The sequence below is a fragment of the Nerophis lumbriciformis genome, linkage group LG17 (assembly GCF_033978685.3).
Source record: "Nerophis lumbriciformis linkage group LG17, RoL_Nlum_v2.1, whole genome shotgun sequence".
NCBI lineage: Eukaryota > Metazoa > Chordata > Actinopteri > Syngnathiformes > Syngnathidae > Nerophis > Nerophis lumbriciformis.
The window spans coordinates 330,576-349,512 of NC_084564.2; the positions used below are offsets into that span (position 1 = coordinate 330,576).

General features: G+C 42.3%; 2 protein-coding genes across 2 annotated transcripts in view; both read left to right on the forward strand.

The window, feature by feature from the left end:
* The window catches only part of prcp (prolylcarboxypeptidase (angiotensinase C)), a 38,484-nt gene that overhangs the window by 14,856 nt on the left and 4,691 nt on the right, over window positions 1-18,937 (forward strand). Inside the window, exon 9 of the mRNA XM_061972167.2 lies at window positions 2,195-2,403. Coding sequence (XP_061828151.1) covers window positions 2,195-2,403 — 209 coding nt within the window. The remainder of the gene's footprint in view (window positions 1-2,194; window positions 2,404-18,937) is intronic.
* On the forward strand, window positions 9,904-12,784 carry fam181b (family with sequence similarity 181 member B). The gene has a single exon (XM_061971964.1). It carries the CDS (start codon window positions 11,499-11,501, stop codon window positions 12,393-12,395), a length of 897 nt encoding a protein of 298 aa, XP_061827948.1. The 5' UTR covers window positions 9,904-11,498; the 3' UTR covers window positions 12,396-12,784.

Below are 18,937 nucleotides of genomic sequence, written 5' to 3' on the forward strand. Positions count from 1 at the left end.
CTGAGGAATTTGTGAAAGTGAAACAATACAAAAAGAATATAAGTTAATAATACTAACACAGACACTTAGCATATTATCCATCCATCCATCTTCTTCCACTTATCCGAGGTGGGGTCGCGGGGGAAGCAGCCTAAGCAGGGAAGCCCAGACTTCCCTCTCCCCAGCTACTTGGTCCAGCTCCTCCCGGGGGATCTCGAGGCGTTCCCAGGCCAGCCGGGAGACATAGTCTTCCCAACGTGTCCTGGGTCTTCCCCGTGGCCTCCTACCGGTCGGACGTGCCCTAAACACCTCCCTAGGGAGGCGTTCGGGTGGCATCCTGACCAGATGCCCGAACCACCTCATCTGGCTCCTCTCCATGTGGAGGAGCAGCGGCTTTACTTTGATGACAGAGCTTCTCACCCTATCTCTAAGGGAGAGACCCGCCACCCGGCGGAGGAAACTCATTTGGGCCGCTTGTACCCGTGATCTTGTCCTTTCGGTCATAACCCAAAGCTCATGACCTCATGTTAGTATATTAGCTAATGCTAAATACACTAGCTTTATTACATTACGATAGCAAGTACAAAAATACATAAACACTCCTACAGACATCACACATGGGACGCTTTAGTAAGTAAGAATAGTTTTAGTTATATTGTAAAACTTATAAACGCTGCTTGGGGTGATGAATGAAGAATCTATTAGAGTAGGAATGGCTACTTCTACTTCCAGTTGAAAGCACTAAACAGTGTGCAAAAGATGGCGCCACAGCATAAACAATAACACACATTTTCAGTGCTGTTTGTTTTATGCTTGTCAACGAAAAAAAATCCATATATTAGCCGCAATGTTAAATAAGACACAGGGTTCAAAGTGTTAAAAAAAAAGAAAAAAAAGCAGCAGCTTATAGTCCGGAATTTAAGGTAAAAGTCTTTTTCATCAATTGTTTTAGTTTTATTGTAAAACTTACAAACGTTGCTTGGAGTGGAAACGTTACGGACGAGTAGAAACGTTACGGATGCCTAAAAGACCAAACAAAAATATAAAATCAAGAATAGTATATGGAAAAAATATGTTTCCATATATTAGCCGAACCGGACTCTAAGTCGCAAATATATATGTTGTGAAATAAGTTATTTACACAGAAATATTCTGTAAATGTTTATTTACACGGTAGTAAAACGGCTGATCAAACAAAACAGAAGTCATGGTCATGGACCCACGAGCTGCGCAAGCTAGCTCTCCAATCAGCTAAACAGACTCAATAACTCCACGCTGACGTTTTGATGAATTTACTGAGGAATTTGTGAAAGTGAAACAATACAAAAAGAATGTTATTGTAAGTTAATAACACTAACACAGACACTCGTAAACATGTTAGCATATTAGCTCATGCTAACGACGCTAGCTTGATTACATTACGATGCATGAAAACACTCCTACAGACATCACACATGGGACACTTTAGTAAGTAAGAATTGTTTTAGTTATATTGTAAAACTTAAACACGTTGCTTAAAGTGATGAATGAAGAATCCATGCGAGTAGAAACGTTATGGATGACTAGAAGACCAAACAAAAGTATAAAATCAAGAATAGTATATGGAAACATGTTTTCATATACTATAAGTCACAGATATATACGTTGTGAAATGTGTTATTTACACAGAAATATTCTGTAAAAGTGCATTTACATACCTTCATTGTTTCTAAACAATGTCTGTAACACGGCAGTAAAACGGCTGATCAAACAAAACAAAAAGTCATCATCATGGAGCCACTGGCTGTGCAAGCTAATCATGAGTGATGAATGAAGAGTCCTTACGAGTAGTAACATTATGGACTACAAGAGCAAATGGCACTTCTACTTCCGGTTGAAAGCTTTAAAGAGCAGGAAACACTAGTTGGCATTCACATTTCTTCTTTGCATCTTTTTAATGCAAGATATTTGCATTATGGCCGTCAGCAAGGAAAAATCCATCAGGGTTGAAAGGAAAGAAGTAGCGGCCTATAGCCCGGGTGTTGTGGACTCAGCTTAAAAGGAAAGAAGTAGCGGCCTATAGCCCGGGTGTTGTGGACTCAGCCTGAAGGGAAAGAAGTAGCGGCCTATAGCCCGGGTGTTGTGGACTCAGCCTGAAGGGAAAGAAGTAGCGGCCTATAGCCCGGGTGTTGTGGACTCAGCCTGACTGTCTTCCTCCTTTCCTCTGTTGTCACAGCAACGGCGGCCTGGACCCGTGGTCTTCAGGCGGAGTGACCTTCAACGTGTCCGACTCTCTGGTGTCCATCATGATCCCTGAGGGTGCTCACCACCTGGACCTGCGCCACGCCAACCACCTGGACCCACCCTCCGTGTGCACCGCCCGGGTGTTGGAGCTGGGATACTTCTGGAGGTGGATCCAAGAGGCCAAAGCACATCCACCTCTGGGTAACACACCAGTTTTTAATTCTACTTTTTAAAAATGAGTTATGTAACATTGATGTGTGCCAAACATAAAGTGCACAAAGACCCTAATTAGGCACAAAACATGATCTGTGGTCCACAAAGATCCTCTGACAACACAAAACATGATCTGTGGTCCACAAAGATCCTCTGACAACACAAAACATGATCTGTGGTCCACAAAGATCCTCTGACAACACAAAACATGATCTGTGGTCTACAAAGATCCTCTGACAACACAAAACATGATCTGTGGTCCACAAAGATCCTCTGACAACACAAAACATGATCTGTGGTCTACAAAGATCCTCTGACAACACAAAACATGATCTGTGGTCTACAAAGATCCTCTGACAACACAAAACATGATCTGTGGTCTACAAAGATCCTCTGACAACACAAAACATGATCTGTGGTCCACAAAGATCCTCTGACAACACAGAACATGATCTGTGGTCCACAAAGATCCTCTGACAACACAAAACATGATCTGTGGTCCACAAAGATCCTCTGACAACACAAAACATGATCTGTGGTCCACAAAGATCCTCTGACAACACAAAACATGATCTGTGGTCCACAAAGATCCTCTGACAACACAAAACATGATCTGAGGTCTACAAAGATCCTCTGACAACACAAAACATGATCTGTGGTCTACAAAGATCCTCTGACAACACAAAACATGATCTGTGGTCCACAAAGATCCTCTGACAACACAAAACATGATCTGTGGTCCACAAAGATCCTCTGACAACACAGAACATGATCTGTGGTCCACAAAGATCCTCTGACAACACAAAACATGATCTGTGGTCCACAAAGATCCTCTGACAACACAAAACATGATCTGAGGTCTACAAAGATCCTCTGACAACACAAAACATGATCTGTGGTCCACAAAGATCCTCTGACAACACAAAACATGATCTGTGGTCCACAAAGATCCTCTGACAACACAAAACATGATCTGTGGTCCACAAAGATCCTCTGACAACACAAACCAGGACCATCTTCTTCTCGGTCGGGAGGAAGAAAGTCATCTGCCAGTGAAAATGATTAAAAAGATGATTCTGCCTTTCAAAAGTGTCTGGCCTCCTTAAAAGTTGCACTCGTGAAATATTTCATCAAAGTCTGATGGGAGGGGGCCAATAAGTTGACTAGCGGGAGGTGAGGCCCCCCTCCTGGGGCCCCATTCACTAGCTGAGGGCCCCTGCTAGTAATATTATGAACAGAGATGGAGGCTGCTTTTTCTACTTTTTCTACTTCTTAACCTCTTTTTTTCCAGCACAGAGGGGCCCCGGGGCCCACTCAAATGTCAACTTACTCTTGATTTTAATCCTATTCAATAATTCTGCCTCACCTCGTTAAAGTTTAACAAGATAAACTTGACAAATGTTATTCAAGTATGATTACTATCAAGGCTTAGGTCAGGCTGATTACAAAAATAAACAATATACTGCAAAAGAAGGGACTCATAAACTGATAAAAAAGACATTTACCTTGAATTCCGGACTATAAGCTGCTGCTTTTTTTCCCCTACACTTTGAACCCTGTGGCTTATTTAACGGTGCGGCTAATATATGGATTTTTCCTTGACAAGCATAAAACAAACAACACTGAAAATGTGTGTTATTGTTTATGCTCTGGCGCCATCTTTTGCACGAGTTTGCTCACTGTTTAGTGCTTTCAACCGGACGTAGAAGGGTCTTCTAGCCATTCCTACTCGTACAGATTCTTCATTCATCACCCCAAGCAAGGTTTGTAAGTTTTACAATACAACTAAAACTATTCTTACTTACTAAAGCGTCCCATGTGTGATGTCTGTGCATATTTGTACCTGCTATCGTAATGTAATCAAGCCAGCGTCGTTAGCATCAGCGAATATGCTAACGTGTGTACAAGTGTCTGTGTTAGTGTTATTAATTTACAATAACATTCTTTTTGTATTGTTTCACTTTCACAAATTCCTCAGTAAATTCAGCAAAACGTCAGCGTGGAGTTATTGAGTCTGTTTAGCTGATTGGAGAGCTAGCTTGCGCAGGTAGTGGGTCCATGACCATGACTTCTGTTTTGTTTGATCAGCCGTTTTACTGCCGTGTTACAGACACTGTTTGGAAACAATTAAGGTATGTAAATAAACATTTACAGAATATTTCTGTGTAAATAAGTCATTTCACAACTTATATATCTGCCACTTATAGTCCGGGGCCACCTGAAAGCTGGTAGTTGCGGCTCATATGCCGGTGCGCTCTATAGTCTGGAAAAGATGGTACACAGTGCTAAAATCAATACATTCTAACCAAATTAATAACAAATAGTTACATTTTACGGTGTTGTTTACATTGAAAAAAAAAACCTAAACATTTTTTGCGTTAAAATCCTGTTGACTAAGCTGCCATATTTTGACTGTAAAATCTTGTTTCTAATGGTGTTTTACTGTAAATGTGTATTACTGTAAATGTGTATTGTGATAGAAAAACTGCCAGCTAAGTTGCCAGAATAAAAAAAATACTTACAAACCCTGTTTCCATATGAGTTGGGAAATTGTGTTAGATGTAAATTATAAACTGAGAAAAAATTAAAAAGAATACAAAAAATAAAAAAATAAACAAATATAAATGGAATACAATGATTTGCAAATCCTTTTCAAGCCATATTCAGTTGAATATGCTACAAAGACAACATATTTGATGTTCAAACTCATAAACTTTATTTTTTTTTTTGCAAATAATAATTAAGTTAGAATTTCATGGCTGCACCACGTGACAAAGTAGTTGGGAAAGGGCATGTTCACCACTGTGTTACATGGCCTTTCCTTTTAACAACACTCAGTAAAGGTTTGGGAACTGAGGAGACACATTTTTGAAGCTTCTCAGGTGGAATTCTTTCCCATTCTTGCTTGATGTACAGCTTAAGTTGTTCAACAGTCCGGGGGTCTCCCTTCTGCTATTTTAGGCTTCACATTTTCAATGGGAGACAGGTCTGGACTACAGGCAGGCCAGTCTAGTACCCGCACTCTTTTACTATGAAGCCACGCTGATGTAACACGTGGCTTGGCATTGTCTTGCTGAAATAAGCAGGGGCGTCCATGATAGCGTTGCTTGGATGGCAACATATGTTGCTCCAAAAGCTGTATGTACCTTTCAGCATTAATGGTGCCTTCACAGATGTGTAAGTTACCCATGTCTTGGGCACTGATACACCCCCATACCATCACACATGCTGCCTTTTACACTTTGCGCCTAAAACAATCCGGATGGTTCTTTTCCTCTTTGGCCCGGAGGACACGACGTCCACAGTTTCCAAAAACAATTTGAAATGTGGACTCGTCAGACCACAGAACACTTTTCCACTTTGTATCAGTCCATCTTAGATGAGCTCAGGCCCAGCGAAGCCGACGGCGTTTCTGGGTGTTGTTGATTGACGGTTTTCGCCTTGCATAGGAGAGTTTTAACTTGCACTTACAGATGTAGCGACAAACTGTATTTACTGACAGTGGGTTTCTGAAGTGTTCCTGAGCCCATGTGGTGATATCCTTTACACACTGATGTCACTTGTTGATGCAGTACATACAGCCTGAGGGATGGAAGGTCACGGGCTTAGCTGCTTACGTGCAGTGATTTCTCCACATTCTCTGAACCCTTTGATGATATTACGGAGCATAGATGGTGAAATCCCTAAATTCCTTGCAATAACTGCTTGAGAAAGGTTTTTCTTAAACTGTTCAACAATTTGCTCAGGCATTTGTTGACAAAGTGGTGACCCTCGCCCCATCCTTGTTTGTGAATGACTGAGCATTTCATGGAAGCTGCTTTTATACCCAATCATGGCACCCACCTGTTCCCAATTAGCCTGCACACCTGTGGGATGTTCCAAATAAGTCTTTGATGAGCATTCCTCAACTTTATCAGTATTTATTGCCACCTTTCACAACTTCTTTGTCACGTGTTGCTGCCATCAAATTCTAAAGTTAATGATTATTTGCAAAAAAAAAATTGTTTATGAGTTTGAACATCAAATATGTTGTCTTTGTAGCATATTCAACTGAATATGGCTTGAAAAGGATTTGCAAATCATTGTATTCCGTTTATATTTACATCTAACACAATTTCCCAACTCATATGGAAACGGGGTTTGTAGTAGTGTTTTTCCATGTTGTAAAAACATTTATTAGTCACATTCTGGCAACTAAGCTTGCCAGATTTTTCTGTAGAAAACAAGAAACAAAACAGTGATACTGTTTTTATATCTACCGAAAAATGTTGTAAGAAATGGAAAAACAACAATACTATTTTACAGTAACATTTTGTAAATGTAAAGTTTTTACTGTAAAATGGACAGTCTACTTAAAACTATTTATATAATTAATAATAATTAAAAATTAAATTCCTCCATCATTGGCTGTTAAACTCTGATGGCAGACATAATAACTGCCATGTAACCACTTTCACACACTCAAACATGTCTGTCATGTACTGTGCCTTTAAGTCATCCCACAGATAGCTAAGAAGTCAGTCGCTGGTACACACACACACACACACACACACACACACACACACACACACACACACACACACACACACACACACACACACACACACACACACACACAAAATCCTCGCTGCTTTGTCACAAGACTTTTTGGACGCCCGTGTCGTCTGCAAGATATACTGCGGGGGGCGTGCTGGGGTGGGTGGGGGGGCGAGGATGGGGACCCCGCCACCCAAAGTCCTTCCTTTAAAGAAGTTTTCTCAGGACTCTGCGGGGTCATCAACTCGCTGCCTGACAGCCGCCATCAATCACTCTGCTGTTAGTATTCACTGCAGGCCAAATGTGGGAGTGCGTCGCGGCTCAGAGGGGGGGACCACACACACACACACACACACACACACACACACACACACACACACACACACACACACACACACACACACACACACACACACACACACCATAGGAAGAGATGTGGGGGGACACTGCTGAATAAGTGGATCATGTTTAGAGGGTGAAAGTTATAATAATGATGTTAAAACTTCACTGCATGTTTAAACTCTTTTACAAGATGGCCGACATCCACCCCGCGCTCCCGCGCCCTTTCAGCCTCCATGCAACAACGCAGGCTTGTTTCCGGGATGTGTGCGTCACGCTCCGCCATGTCAATGACCCACCAGCCCCAACCCCCAAAGTGGAGGGTGGGACTTGTCATCAGACCGGAAGCATTTTACAAACCCTGTTTCCATATGAGTTGGGAAATGGTGTTAGATGTAAATATAAACAGAATACAATGATTTGCAAATCCTTTTCAAGCCATATTCAGTTGAATATGCTACAAAGACAACATATTTGATGTTCAAACTCATAAACTTTGTTTTTTTTTGCAAATAATCATTAACTTTAGAATTTGATGGCAGCAACACGTGACAAAGAAGTTGTGAAAGGTGGCAATAAATACTGATAAAGTTGAGGAATGCTCATCAAACACTTATTTGGAACATCCCACAGGTGTGCAGGCTAATTGGGAACAGGTGGGTGCCATGATTGGGTATAAAAGTAGATTCCATGAAATGCTCAGTCTTTCACAAGAAAGGATGGGGCGAGGGTCACCACTTTGTCCACAACTGCGTGAGCAAATAGTCAAACAGTTTAAGAACAACGTTTCTCAAAGTGCAATTGCAAGAAATGTAGGGATTTCAACATCTACGCTCCATAATATCATCAAAAGGTTCAGAGAATGTGGAGAAATCACTCCACGTAAGCGGCATGGCCGGAAACCAACATTGAATGACCGTGACCTTCCATCCCTCAGACGGCACTGTATCAAAAACCGACATCAATCTAATGGATATCACCACATGGGCTCAGGAACACTTCAGAAAACCACTGTCAGTAAATACAGTTGGTCGCTACATCTGTAAGTGCAAGTTAAAGCTCTACTATGCAAAGCGAAAGTCGTTTATCAACAACACCCAGAAACGCCGCCGGCTTCTCTGGGCTCGAGATCATCTAAGATGGACTCATGCAAAGTGGAAAAGTGTTCTGTGGTCTGACGAGTCCACATTTCAAATAGTTTTTGGAAATATTCGACATCATGTCATCCGGACCAAAGGGGAAGCGACCCATCCAGACTGTTATCGACGCAAAGTTCAAAAGCCAGTATGTGTGATGGTATGGGGGTGCATTAGTGCCCGAGGCATGGGTAACTTACACATCTGTGAAGGCACCATTAATGCTGAAAAGTACATACAGGTTTTGGAACAACATATATTGCCATCCAAGCAACGTTACCATGGACGCCCCTGCTTATTTCAGCAAGACAATGGCAAGCCACATTCAGCACGTGTTACAACAGCGTGGCTTCATAAAAAAAGAGTGCGGGTACTTTCCTGGTCCGCCTGCAGTCCAGACCTGTCTCCCATCGAAAATGTGTGGCGCATTATGAAGCGTAATATACGACAGCGGAGACCCCGGACTGTTGAACGACTGAAGCTCTACATAAAACAAGAATGGGAAAAAATTCCACTTTCAAAGCTTCAACAATTAGTTTCCTCAGTTCCCAATCGTTTATTGAGTGTTGTTAAAAGGAAAGGCCATGTAACACAGTGGTGAACATGCCCTTTCCCAACTACTTTGTCACATGTTGCAGCCATGAAATTCAAAGTTAATGATTATTTGCCAAAAACAAAATAAAGTTTATGAGTTTGAACATCAAATATGTTGTCTTTGTAGCATATTCAACTGAATATGGCTTGAAAAGGATTTGCAAATCATTGTATTCTGTTTATATTTACATCTAACACAATTTCCCAACTCATATGGAAACGGGGTTTGTATTTCCCTGACATTTTCATCTGGGCAACGTCTTCATTTGTGTGGCTAACCTACAACTACACCCAGCACACACCAGGGGCCCTCACTTAGTGTGTTGTTACAGGTGTCAAACTCAAGGCCCCGGGGCCAGATGATACAACTACACCCAGCACACACCAGGGGCCCTCACTTAGTGTGTTGTTACAGGTGTCAAACTCAAGGCCCCGGGGCCAGATGATACAACTACACCCAGCACACACCAGGGGCCCTCACTTAGTGTGTTGTTACAGGTGTCAAACTCAAGGCTCGGGGGCCAGATGTGCCCCGCCACTTCATTTTATTTGGCCCTCGAAAGCCTGGAAATATTATGTATCAATAAAAATGTTCTTACTAAATGTATTTGTTTCCTGCCAAAATAGAAAGAAATATTACATGTTCTCCATGTCATCGCAAATGATGTTCACTTAAATATATACAAATATATGAATTCAAAGCATTTTTTTAAATAGAAATACATAATAACAGCTAGATGATGTGTGAATGCTCCAATGTGAAGTTGAAGTGAAATGCTGACAGAATGTAGAATGAATGGAAGAATAGTTTGGATGTTGAAGAGTTAGAATTTCCAGGAAAGTTCAAACTGCAGGTACTTCACATACAGGTGATGACAAATAGCAAATATATTTTGCCGATGCCGTAAGATGTGGGCGTGGCCTGGCGTCAAACTTTGCTGTGATGCTTGGCCACAAAACCCTGAACGTTAATAACTGGACTCCACAAAAAGCAGACCTTGATCCTAACTGGTAGGAATAAAGTTGACACCCTGAAGTGACCCAATTCTTCAGAGTTTGCACAAGCTCCCTGTTCATTTTAAAACCTTGCTGTTTGTTTTTAAAGCTTTACATGGACTGGCACCTCAGTATATCTCAGACCTCATCCAAATGTGCACTCCTGCGCGTGCTCTGAGGTCCAGCTCGTGGTGCCCAAGACCAGACTTAAAACCAGGGGAGACAGGGCCTTCTCTGTGGTCGGCCCTAAGCTCTGGAACATTCTGCCCCTCCATGTTCCAACTGCTCCCACAGTGGACTCTTTTAAGTCTCGTCTTAAGACCCACTTTTATTCTTTGGCTTTTAACACTACGTGAGTTGTGTGCTCCTCTGTTGTTTTTATACATTTTGATTTCTATTTACTGTTTTAATTGGGTTTTCCCTTTTAAAATAGTTTTTAATCATATTTATTTTTTGTTTTTATTCAGTCATTGGTGGAGCTAAAGATAATATTTGAATATTGTTTTTAATATTGTTGTGCAGCACTTTGGAAACATTTGTGTTGTTTAAATGTGCTAAAGTGGATTGGATTGGATTGGGGCGGTTCCTGTTCTTACCTATTTGTAGTGGGCGGAACTCTCCTTTCTGCACTGGAGGTGATCAGTGACAGACATTTCATTGAGTGATGTCAGACTACAAAAGAATGACAGGATGTGGGCGTGGCATGGTGCCAAACTTTCATCAGAAAGGTTCATAATAATTTCTACAAATAACGAGAGTCTGAAGTTGCTTTCACTTCATTTCATCCATTTTCTACTGCCTGAGTCCTTGAGCAAAGATCAAAGTAGCGGAAGCGCGTCTTTGAGCGCCTTGAAACTCTGCCGGCAACATGGCGGCCCCTTTCAGTTTCCTGGCAGAAGCACTTCCTGCCAAGACTCCCCGCCGAGGCCCGGTCAAAGTCCGGCCGGCTCTCTCCTGGCACTCGCTGGCTCTTCCATTCAGCATCTCTTCCAGTCAAACGGCCTCTTCATGATTTTACTGCGGGGCTGTGAGGTGCACTTTAATGAATCTGTGCAACAAAGACTCTTTTCAGCGCGGCGGCGGGAGAAAGGGGGCTATTTAGACCCTGTAGGGCTTTTTGTCAGAGGCAGCCCATAATACTTGTCACATTCCCACTGGCCAGAAATGGACTTAGGTCCGCGTGGAGGGAGATCTTTCTGTTTGGAAGCAAATATTTTCCCACGGCAGGAGGCCTCTCTCGCTACTGTAAAGAGTTGCTGAAAGTCCAGGAGAAGTTCTGCTGAAGGACGCAGGTGGGCGGGGAAAGAGTTAAACTTCCAACGCCCCTCCCCGTCTGCGGGGAGTCCGGCCCCCTGAAAGATCCCCTCGCCCGCTGCAGAGCTCCTCACTCCAGCTTGGAAATGTGCGCCGGCGTCAGGAGGGAACATGCTCTGAGGGACTTTGCGGGATCCGGGCGGCCGCCGCAGGGGTAGGAGGACAGGAATGGCCGTCATGAACCCGCCGTTCATGAATTTCTGCTTCCCGGGCTGCGTGACGGAGTACGACGTGGACAAAAGTCCGGACGGGGGTCTCCTGGGCGAGGCAGAGAAGGAGGAGGACTACAGGGAGACCACCAGGGAGCTCCTGAGCTTCATGGACTCGGCCTCTAGCAACATCAAGCTGGCCTTGGACAAGCCAGTCAAGTCCAAGAGGAAAGTCAACCATCGCAAGTACCTACAGAAGCAGATCAAGAGGTGCACCGGCATCCTCTCCCCCGACGCGGCGGGCAAGGGCCCAGGGTCCTCCGTCCAGCCGGCAGGCCAAAGCAAGACCCTCCCCAAGCGCGAAGGTGTCCAGGCCAGCATGCAGAGCCGCAGCCTGGCCGCGCTCTTCGGCCCCGCCAAGGACGCCAAGAAGCCGCCCCTGCGCCATCGCAACTTGCCGCCCTCCTTCTTCACAGAGCCCGCCAACTGCTCCACCGTGGCCCCCGCCTTGTCGGGGATGTCGTTGAGGGACCTGGAGCGCTCCAACCCGGAGGCCGCCGACTTCTTCGAGCTGCTGGGACCAGACTACGGCAACGTGTCGGTCGAGCAAGAACTCTTCCAGCCCGCACGGGGGCAGACGGACGTGGCGGGCCTGGAGCTGGCCGCTCACGACGCCCACCACTTCGCCGGGGGTCTCGTGTACTCTGAGCCGTGGACTAGCTGCTCGCCTCCGCTCGCCAGGAAGCTCCCGGAGAGCCTGCGGACGGCCGCCGCCCAGCCTGCGCTCTACTGCCACCCGGAGGCCGCAGCCGTGGACGACAACGCGCTGTGCTCCTTGGCCTTCTCCAACTTCTTCGCGGAATGTTCCATACCTCACTTCGACGACTACAGCAGGACCACGTACTCATCGCTATGACGCCACTATTCTTTATCGCTACGTAACAAGAACGACTACGGACCAGCCAGGACCATTCGCTAATGTAGCGTTAGCATTAGCACCGGTGCTAGTTGTACAAAATGTTTATTTAAAAAAAGATGTAACACAAATGTTAGCATGAGCGTTCAGTAGCTACAGAACAAGAGTTTTGTACTGCTGCTTGAACGTTTTCCACGTGTTCTAACACTGAAGATGACTGACGGATGTTGCCAATGCAAAGTTACAAAATAAAAGTCGTGGTCGTTCTGACAACGCTCTCGAGGCGGCGACATTTCTCATTTTTATCGCCTTCAAACTTCATGACGGATGCTGAGATTTAGCGCTAAAATGTTTTTTTTTTTTATCTGTGCAAATGAAATAAAGCTGGTCTTTATTGTCGCCTTTTTTGTCTTCTCGTCTTTTTCTTGAATCCTGCAGCTTCGAGCGGAAGTAACACGCAAAGAGAAACTTCAAAGTAAGAAACGTGACTTGGCTGCTGCGTTAATTCTCCACCACTAATAGAGAATTACACCCGTAAAAACTCCTATTATCAGCGCTAATAATGTGCAATAAACTGTTTTAATGATTTAAAATAAGTAGGAGCTGCTTTTTACGACACATGACACAAATGTGTGTTTTGTTTTGAAGTGAAGTGCTCTTTAAATTGACGTCACCCTGCAACCCACTTCCGATACAGTGCCCCCTGCTGGATGCTTTCGGTATTTTATTTTGAAATTATTGTGTGCGTTAATATTTGATGAAATCCTTCTCAGGTTTTAAAATGTTTTTAGTGATGAAGTGAGTAGAGGAGTAATACTTTTTTAAAGACAGGTTTATTCGTACAAACATAGATGAAAACATTTAAAAATATGTATTGTGGATATGGATTAATTAAAATATTTCACATAAATACGAATTTTCACAAAATATATCACATTAAGAATGGCCCACAAAGCACATAAAAGTTATGAAATATTAATTATAATATATAAAAAGAGATTCCCGGGTGACGAAGGTTAAAATAAATGCAAGTTTAAAGTGGCCACTAGAGGGCAGTGGAGCTAGTTTAAAGTGGCCACTAGAGGGCAGTGGAGCTCCACGACAAGCAGAAAGATGATTGAACCACCAGAAGATTGTTTATAATCAATTAAATTGTCTTTAAAAGCTGATCAAGTAATGAATGTTTCATCTTCTTCTTTGCTTTGAGTCTCTTCCTCGCCCGCACTGCTGTCAGCACAACAACGACTGCAGAATATACATAAAGACACTATATATATATATATATATATATATATATATATATATATATATATATATGTCTTAATAAGGTTATCCAAAAAATAGTGCTCGATACCGTAGTAGAGCGCAATATATGTATGTGTGGGGAAAAAAAATCACAAGACTACTTCATCTCTACAGGCCTGTTTCATGAGGGGTTCCCTCAATCATCAGGAGATTTTAATGGAAGCATTCACATACCATGGTTTATATAGGGCACAGAGTGGGTGGGTACAGGCTGGCGTAGGGGCGTGGTGATTGGCTCATGTGTTACCTAGGAGGTGTTTCTGTCTGTGGCGGCATGCTGATACAATTTCGCTGCGCTTGTTGAGGCATGACAGGTCTGGACGGTATATATTTCCTCGACGTCACTTTCAACCTGAGAAATAACAGCTACCAACCATTCACGAAATCCAACACAACACTCCAATACGTGCACCATGACAGCAACCACCCACCCACCACCACGAAAAGAATACCTACCGGAATTAATAAAAGGCTATCGATGCTGTCATCTAGCAAAGCTGAATTTGACCAAGCAACCCCCCCGTACCAAAAAGCCCTTGATGAAAGCGGATACAATTTCACCCTCACCTATGAACCCACGCCAGGAAACCAACCAAAAAAGAACAGAAAACGAAACAACATCATCTGGTACAACCCCCCGTACAGCAAAAACGTCTCAACTAACATTGGACACAAATTCCTCAGTCTGATTGACAAACACTTCCCCAAAGGCAACACCCTAAGAAAAGTATTCAACAAGAACAACATTAAATTAAGCTACAGATGTATGAACAATATACGACAAATCATCTCAAACCACAACAAAACAATTGCAAATGAGCCGTCGGCCCCCGGACAGAGCGACCCCAAAACCAACAAAGGCTGCAACTGCCGCAAGAAACCTGATTGCCCTCTCAACGGGGGGTGCTTACAAACATCAGTTGTTTACCAATCTAAGGTAACACGCAAGGACATTAACACATCCGACACATATGTAGGATTAACCGAGGGAGAATTCAAAACCAGATGGAACAATCACAAGGCTTCTTTCAGGAACAAAAACCTGCGGAATACCACAGAACTCAGCAAACACATTTGGGACCTCAAAGACAATAATGTTGAATATTCAATAACATGGCAAATTCTTGCATCCAGCACACCTTACAATAGTGGTAATAAAAGATGCAACCTATGCTTGAAAGAGAAACTGTTTATTATTTACCGTCCAGACCTGTCATCCCTCAACAAGCGCAGCGAAATTGTATCAGCATGCCGCCACAGACGGAAACACCTCCTAGGTAACACATGAGCCAATCACCACGCCCCTACGCCAGCCTGTACCCACCCACTCTGTGCCCTATATAAACCATGGTATGTGAATGCTTCCATTAAAATCTCCTGATGATTGAGGGAACCCCTCATGAAACAGGCCTGTAGAGATGAAATAGTCTTGTGATTTTTTTTCACACACACACACACACATATATATATATATATATATATATATATATATATATATATATATATATATATATATATATATATGTATGTCCAGTCAGCACATGATGTGATGTGTTGTGTTGGTGGTGTACAGGTGTGATGTCCAGTCAGCAGGTAGACAACCTCCACTTCTCCCAAGAGTCCAGCAACAAGCAGGCAGGTTGTTGTCACTTTTGTGGAGAGGTCAGTTGATCAGTTCCATTGTTTGGGTCATGGAGAGAGAGAGTATGAAAGAATGTTTAATTGGTATAAATATTATTCCTGAGTGTTGAATGTGAGGATCAGCAACATGAAAGAAATCTTTGCAGGAGAGGAAGGAAGTGGGGGACGTTTATTAGTGTGACTCCCCCAGGACGTAACCTAGGCGACACACGCCATCTTGCCTCTCACGCTCCTTCATCATCCTGCTTTCATTACAACTTTTCCTTTTGGGGGAAATTGCCTTTGGGAATATTGGCCACACGCGGATGCCCTTTGACCCCCGAGGCCGTCAATCAACGCCGTAATGAAAGAGTTTGTCGGGCACAAATTAGAAAGCATAATTAGCACACATTTAGCCAGCGTCAACTTTCTTTCTTCTCACTTTCCCACAAAACAAGATGAAAGAAGAAATATGTTGGCCGTTTGTGCCTAACTGTGCCACTCTGCACTCCGCTTACACACACCAGATCAAATACTTTCAGCTTTGATAGATCACATGAAGTCAGTCCCTGCTAGCAGGCACGCAGACATTTAGCACAGGCGTGTCCAAAGTGCGGCCCCGGGGCCATTTGGGGCCCACGGCACATTCTAAAATAACCATTACGGAGAGAAAAAAGATGGAAAAAGGTGAAATGTAAAAGTTGCAATGTTGACGCTAATAACACAAAACTGCCAGGCAAAATAATAATAATAAATAATACAAAATAATAATGAATCAAAATCAATATTGTTATGAATTATTGACTTATTTAAGGCTCCAATTACTTCACATCAAATATTACACTTTGAAACATTTTTTGGGGAAAATATTGCATATTTTTGCAAGAGAACGTGCAATTTTATAAAAATAAAAAAATACAAATAAAATAATAGAACATTAGAACCAATGGATGGATCTGAAGTTGACCTAGAAATGTAAGTGTTGAAACTAAAAAAAAAAAATAAATAAAAATAAAAATATATATTTTTTTACACTTTTATAAGTTGAGTCCTCGAAATGTTCAGTAGATTTTTTTTAAACTGTCATAACTCAAAATAATATTGAATTAAAATCAATTTCGCGAATTATTGACCTATTTAGGCTCCAATTACTTCACATGAAATATTCCAATGTATATTTTTTTTGGGGGGGGGAATGTTGCATATTTTGTTTGTTTGTCATAAAAACAAAGTTTTCTTTAGTAAAATAATAACACAAAAATAAACAAAAAAATAATAATGAATGAATACAAAATAATAATGAATCAAAATGAATGTTGTTATGAATTATTGACAAGACAAGACTCCAATTACTTCACATCAAATATTGACATATTTTTTGTTAAAAATATTGCATATTTTTGCAAAAAAACCTACCAAAAAACATAAAATAATAAACACTTATAATTAATGGATGAATCTGAAATTCAAGTGTTATAAATAAATAAAATATGACTTTTTTTTACACTTTTATAAACTGTCATCACTCAAAATGTAATTAAAATAGATTTGATGAATATTTGACCTTTTTGGGCTCCAATGACTTCACATGAAATATTCCAATTAGTTGCTTAAGATGTTTCTTTGTCCTCAAAACAGTTTTCTTCAACAAAAAGGCATACAAATGATTATAAAATAATAATAATAATAATAATAATAATAACTTTATATTGAGAGATTGATCTGAAGTTGATCTGTAGATGAAAAAACAAAACTAATATGTTTTATTTTCATTGTTCATTGTGTGGCCCCCGCATGTTTTCATTGTTCAATGTGTGGCCCCCGCATGTTTACATTGTTCAATGTGTGGCCCCCGCATGTTTTCATTGTTCAATGTGTGGCCCCCACATGTTTTCATTGTTCAATGTGTGGCCCCCGCATGTTTTCATTGTTCAATGTGTGGCCCCTGCATGTTTTCATTGTTCAATGTGTGGCTCCCGCATGTTTTCATTGTTCAATGTGTGGCCCCCGCATGTTTTCATTGTTCAATGTGTGGCCCCCACATGTTTTCATTGTTCAATGTGTGGCCCCCGCATGTTTTCATTGTTCAATGTGTGGCCCCCACATGTTTTCATTGTTCAATGTGTGGCCCCCGCATGTTTTCATTGTTTAATGTGTGGCCCCCGCATGTTTTCATTGTTCAATGTGTGTCCCCCGCATGTTTTCATTGTTCAATGTGTGGCCCCCGCATGTTTTCATTGTTCAATGTGTGGCCCCCGCATGTCTTCATTGTTCAATGTGTGGCCCCCGCATGATTTCATTGTTCAATGTGTGGCCCCCGCATGTTTTCATTGTTCAATGTGTGGCCCCCGCATGTTTTCATTATTCAATGTGTGGCCCCCGCATGTTTTCATTATTCAATGTGTGGCCCCTGCATGTTTTCATTGTTCAATGTGTGGCCCCCGCATGTTTTCATTGTTCAATGTGTGGCCCCCACATGTTTTCATTGTTTAATGTGTGGCCCCCGCATGTTTTCATTGTTCAATGTGTGGCCCCCGCATGTTTTCATTGTTCAATGTGTGGCCCCCGCATGTTTTCATTGTTCAATGTGTGGCCCCCGCATGATTTCATTGTTCAATGTGTGGCCCCCGCATGTTTTCATTGTTCAATGTGTGGCCCCCAGGGTAAAAAGTCATCATTGTTGACTCTGACAGAAAGCAAAGTTGTTATGTCAACATCACAATCTTTCTCTGCTGGTCCTGCTTGAAATATGCTAATTTATGCAAATTAACTCTCCACACGTCTGCATGTCCATCGCCACACTCTGTCCTCACTTGTTTCCTTTATCCTTCCTCACTTGTTTCCTTTTTCTTTCCTTGCATGTTTCCTTTCTTCTTCTTCCTCACTTGATTCCTTTATCCTTCCTCACGTTTCCTTTTTCTTTCCTTGCATGTTTCCTTTCTTCTTCTTCCTCACTTGTTTCCTTTCACCTTCCTCACTTGTTTCCTTTCTCCTTCCACACATGTTTCCTTTCTCCTTCCACACATGTTTCCTTTCACCTTCCTCACTTGTTTCCTTTCTCCTTCCTCACATTTCCTTTTTATTTCCTTCCATGTTTCATTTCTCCTTCTTCCTCACTGGTTTCCTTTCTCCTTCCTCACTTGTTTCCTTTCACCTTCCTCACGTTTCCTTTTTCCTTCCTTCCATGTTTCCTTTCTCCTTCTTCCTCACTTGTTTCCTTTCACCTTCCTCACTTGTTTCCTTTCACCTTCCTCACGTTTCCTTTTTCCTTCCTTCCATGTTTCCTTTCTCCTTCTTCCTCACTTGTTTCCTTTCACCTTCCTCACATGTTTCCTTTTTCCTTCCTTCCATGTTTCCTTTCTCCTTCTTCCTCACTTGTTTCCTTTCTCCTTCTTCCTCACTTGTTTCCTTTCTCCTTCTTCCTCACTTGTTTCCTTTCACCTTCCTCACTTGTTTCCTTTCTCTTTCCTCATTTGTTTTCTTTCTCCTTCTTCCTCACGTTTCCTTTCTCTTTCTTCCTCACTTGTTTCCTTTCTCCTTCTTCCTCACTCGTTTCCTTTCACCTTCCTCACTCGTTTCCTTTCACCTTCCTCACTTGTTTTCTTTCTCCTTCTTCC

Excerpts from the sequence above, each read along its gene's own strand:
- fam181b (XM_061971964.1), top strand. The coding sequence starts at position 11,499 with ATGGCCGTCATGAACCCGCCGTTCATGAATTTCTGCTTCCCGGGCTGC.